Below are 3,923 nucleotides of genomic sequence, written 5' to 3' on the forward strand. Positions count from 1 at the left end.
CCCGCAAGATGTCATTGGTGATGTGAGTTGCTGGAAGGGGTTCTGGCATGGAGGGTTCCTCAATGAGTGCTTCTCCCAGGATATCATTGGTCATGCGAGGTGCTGGAAGGGTTCTGGCACGGAGGGTTGCTCAGTGAGCGCTTCCCCCAGGATGTTGTTGGTGATGCCAGGTGCTGGAAGGGGTTCTGCCATGGAGGGTTCCTCAATGAGCGCTTCTCCCAGGATGTCATTGGTGATGCTAGGTGCTGGAAGGGGTTCTGGCACGGAGGGTTCCTCAATGAGCGCTTCCCCCAGGATGTTGTTGGTGATGCCAGGTGCTGGAAGGGGTTCTGGCATGGAGGGTTCCTCAATGAGCGCTTCCCCCAGGATGTCATTGGTCATGCGAGGTGCTGGAAGGGTTCTGTCATGGAGGTTTCCTTAGTGAGCTCTTCGCCAAGGATGTCGTTGATGATACGAGGTGCTGGAAGAGGTTCTGGCATGGAGGGTTCATCAGTGAGCTCTTCCCGCAAGATGTCATTGGTGATGTGACTTGCTGGAAGGGGTTCTGGCATGGAGGTTTCCTCAGTGAGCGCTTCCCCGAGGATGTCATTGGTCATGCGAGGTGCTGGAAGGGGTTCTGGCACGGAGGGTTCCTCAGTGAGCTCTTCCCCCAGGATGTCATTGGTGATATGAGGTTTTGGAAGGGGTTCTAGCATGGAGGGTTCCTCAATGAGCGCTTCCCCCAGGATTTCATTGGAGATGCGAGGTGCTGGACGGGTTCTGTCATGGAGGTTTCCTTAGTGAGATCTTCGCCAAGGATGTCGTTGGTGATACGAGGTGCTTGAAGAGGTTCTGGCATGGAGGGTTCCTCAGTGAGCTCTTCCCCCAGGATGTCGTTGGTGATACGAGGTGCTGGAAGAGGTTCTGGCATGGAGGGTTCATCAGTGAGCTCTTCCCGCAAGATGTCATTGGTGATGTGACTTGCTGGAAGGAATTCTGGTATGGAGGGTTCCTCAGTGAGCTCTTCCCGCAAGATGTCATTGGTGATGTGAGTTGCTGGAAGGGATTCTGGCATTGAGGGTTCCTCAGTGAGCTCTTCCCGCAGGATGTCATTGGTGATGTGAGTTGCTGGATGGGGTTCTGGCATGGAGGGTTCCTCAATGAGCGCTTCTCCCAGGATGTCATTGGTGATGCTAGGTGCTGGAAGGGGTTCTGGCACGGAGGGTTGCTCAGTGAGCGCTTCCCCCAGGATGTTGTTGGTGATGCCAGGTGCTGGAAGGGGTTCTGGCATGGAGGTTTCTTCAATGAGCGCTTCTCCCAGGATGTCATTGGTGATGCGAGGTGCTGGAAGGGGTTCTGGCATGCTGTGTTCCTCAGTGAGCGCTTCCCCCAGGATGTCATTGGTGGTGCGAGTTGCTTTAAGGGGTTCTGGCATGGAGGGTTCCTCAATGAGTGCTTCCCCCAGGATGTCATTGGTCATGCGAGGTGCTGGAAGGGTTCTGTCATGTAGATTTCCTTAGTGAGCTCTTCGCCAAGGATGTCGTTGGTGATACGAGGTGCTTGAAGAGGTTCTGGCATGGAGGGTTCCTCAGTGAGCTCTTCCCCCAGGATGTTGTTGTTGATGCGAGGTGCTGGAATTGGTTCTGGCATGAATGGTTCCTCAGTGAGCTCTTCCCCCAGGATGTTGTTGGTGATACGAGGTGCTGGAAGAGGTTCTGGCATGGAGGGTTCATCAGTGAGCTCTTCCACCAGGATGTCATTGGTCATGCCAGATGCTGGAAGGGGTTCTGGCATGGAGGTTTCCTCAGTGAGCTCTTCCCCCAGGATGTCATTGGTCATGCCAGGTGCTGGAAGGGGTTCTGTCATGGAGGTTTCCTCAGTGAGCTCTTCCACCAGGATGTCATTGGTCATGCGAGGTGCTGGAAGGGGTTCTGGCACGGAGGGTTCCTCAGTGAGCTCCTCCCCCAGGATGTCATTGGTGATATGAGTTGCTGGAAGGGGTTCTGGCATGGAGGGCTGCTCAGTGAGCGCTTCCCCCAGGATGTTGTTGGTGATGCCAGGTGTTGGAAGCGGTTCTGGCATGGAGGGTTCCTCAGTGAGCGCTTCCCGCCGGATGTCATTGGTCATGCGAGGTTCTGGAAGGGGTTCTGTCACTAAGGGGTCCTCAGTGAGCTCTTCCCCCAGGATGTCGTTGGTGATACGAAGTGCTGGAAGAGGTTCTGGCATGGAGGGTTCCTCAGTGAGCTCTTCCCCCAGGATGTTGTTGGTGATGCGAGGTGCTGGAAGGGGTTCTGGCATGGAGGGCTCCTTGATCAGCTCTTTCTCCAGAGTGTCCCCCAAAACATTGGGGAGTTCCCCAGTAAATAGTGCAACATGGCTTGGGTTTCTGGGATGACCTGAAAGAGAGGAAATAAAGCAGGAATCAGGAAATGATCGTGGCTTGTAGGCCTGATAGAAATGGCCTCCCTTTTCTGCCTACGTTAGCCAGCTTGGAAGTAGTCTGGGATTGTGGGTGAGGTCGGCCACCCAAGGAAATAAGCAAGGAATGAAGAGGATGTTTTGGGGCTGGGTGTGGGCGAAGGTTTTTCGCAGGACTTTTTCAAAAGTCCCAACCTCTAATGGAGAATGACCAAACCTACCTGCCTGCTGCCACAGCCCTTTCCCCATCTCCTCCTCGAATAGAGGATAGCTAGATGTGACTCACAGAGCCCCCCCCCCAGTCTCCTCTAACACTTTCGGCTGCATCAACAGCAAAGGATAGAGGTGGCTGAACCTGCCCTCCTGCTATCCATCCATCAGATGGATGTCTGCCCATCTCTCTCCATTGTCTAAGAGAAACAGTTCTCCAAGGAGGCTTTCCCCAGGGGGCTGGGGAGCCCTGAGGAGAAGCAGGCACTCTCATCATCCACTTACCTGTCAGTGCCCCCTCTTCATCTTCATCCCTGCAGAGATAAGGAGAAATATTCTTAGTAGCAAATCACAGGAAAGAGAGGGTCTCCTCCCCCAGTAATACTAGGGGCATTACTAGTATGTGCCCTCCCTCTAATTTTAATTCACATGCAGCCAAGTATGTCCTCTCCCCAATCCTTCTAGCTGGCCCTGCTAATTTTGGATGATTCCATAGTTGGGAGCAGTGAATGTAATTGTTGTTGAATGTTACTCACTGCATTTTGCTCAAGAGTATTTTTCATTGAGGATTGACTGGTGGCGGCGGGGCAGGGGGTGGGCCTGCTCTCGTAGTTCACAGTCATGAGGCCAGCTTTCCCACCCCTCTCCAGTGTAGTTTCCCCACTTTTAAAAAAGTCCCCCAAAAAAGTCCCCAAAGGGACACATACATGCTGTTTTGTTTTTTAAATAGGAGGGAGGCAGCCTGCCAAAGGTATCAAGGGGACAGTTGATGAAATTGGCATTTGATTCAGCAGCCAATTACTGGCATTCTGAACATGGAAAGGAGATGGGCTCACCTTGATGAGGCAATATATGCCACACCTGGGTTTGGGCTATGTCTGAACACCTCCCCCTCATCACTCCCCCCCATCCCTTCAGCTGGCCACACCAGAGCCAAAAGCATTAAGAGGAGTCAAGGGTAGAGAAGAGAGCAACTCACTTTGGTTCTGCCTCTGGGTGAGACCTATGGGAACATGAAAGAAGAAAAGGTTAGGCATGTTCTTGGAAATAACATGGGGGTGCTGGGGGGCAGCTTTTGAAGTCAGCTTCAGCTGGTGGGCAGGATTTCCCCACAACCCCCCAAGTGGGCCCACAGGAGCCAGCCAGTAGCTCCTGAGTGATACAGCTTCACCGGTCTAGGACCTCCAAGCTTAAGAAACACAGTGGAAATCAGCCAAGCAGGTGACCTTCGAGGGCTGCCTGCATTTCAAGGAGAAGCTGTGTGGTGTGAATAGTGGTGGTGAACTTGTGACCACTGAAGTTCCCACAGAGAGCAC

At 53.2% G+C, this 3,923-nt stretch overlaps 1 protein-coding gene across 1 annotated transcript; it reads right to left on the reverse strand.

The window, feature by feature from the left end:
- Positions 1-1,435: 1,435 nt before the first annotated feature.
- On the reverse strand, positions 1,436-3,669 carry LOC128331771 (diacylglycerol kinase kappa-like). Its single transcript, XM_053265616.1, has 3 exons — positions 3,587-3,669; positions 2,893-2,921; positions 1,436-2,375 (listed from the first exon to the last, which is right to left on the reverse strand). The coding sequence occupies exon 3, from the start codon at positions 2,275-2,277 to the stop codon at positions 1,456-1,458; it is 822 nt and encodes a 273-aa protein (XP_053121591.1). The 5' UTR covers positions 2,278-2,375; positions 2,893-2,921; positions 3,587-3,669; the 3' UTR covers positions 1,436-1,455.
- Positions 3,670-3,923: the final 254 nt, after the last annotated feature.

The sequence above is a fragment of the Hemicordylus capensis genome, chromosome 6 (genome assembly GCF_027244095.1).
Source record: "Hemicordylus capensis ecotype Gifberg chromosome 6, rHemCap1.1.pri, whole genome shotgun sequence".
NCBI lineage: Eukaryota > Metazoa > Chordata > Lepidosauria > Squamata > Cordylidae > Hemicordylus > Hemicordylus capensis.

Excerpts from the sequence above, each read along its gene's own strand:
- LOC128331771 (XM_053265616.1), bottom strand. The coding sequence starts at position 2,277 with ATGCCAGAACCCCTTCCAGCACCTCGCATCACCAACAACATCCTGGGG.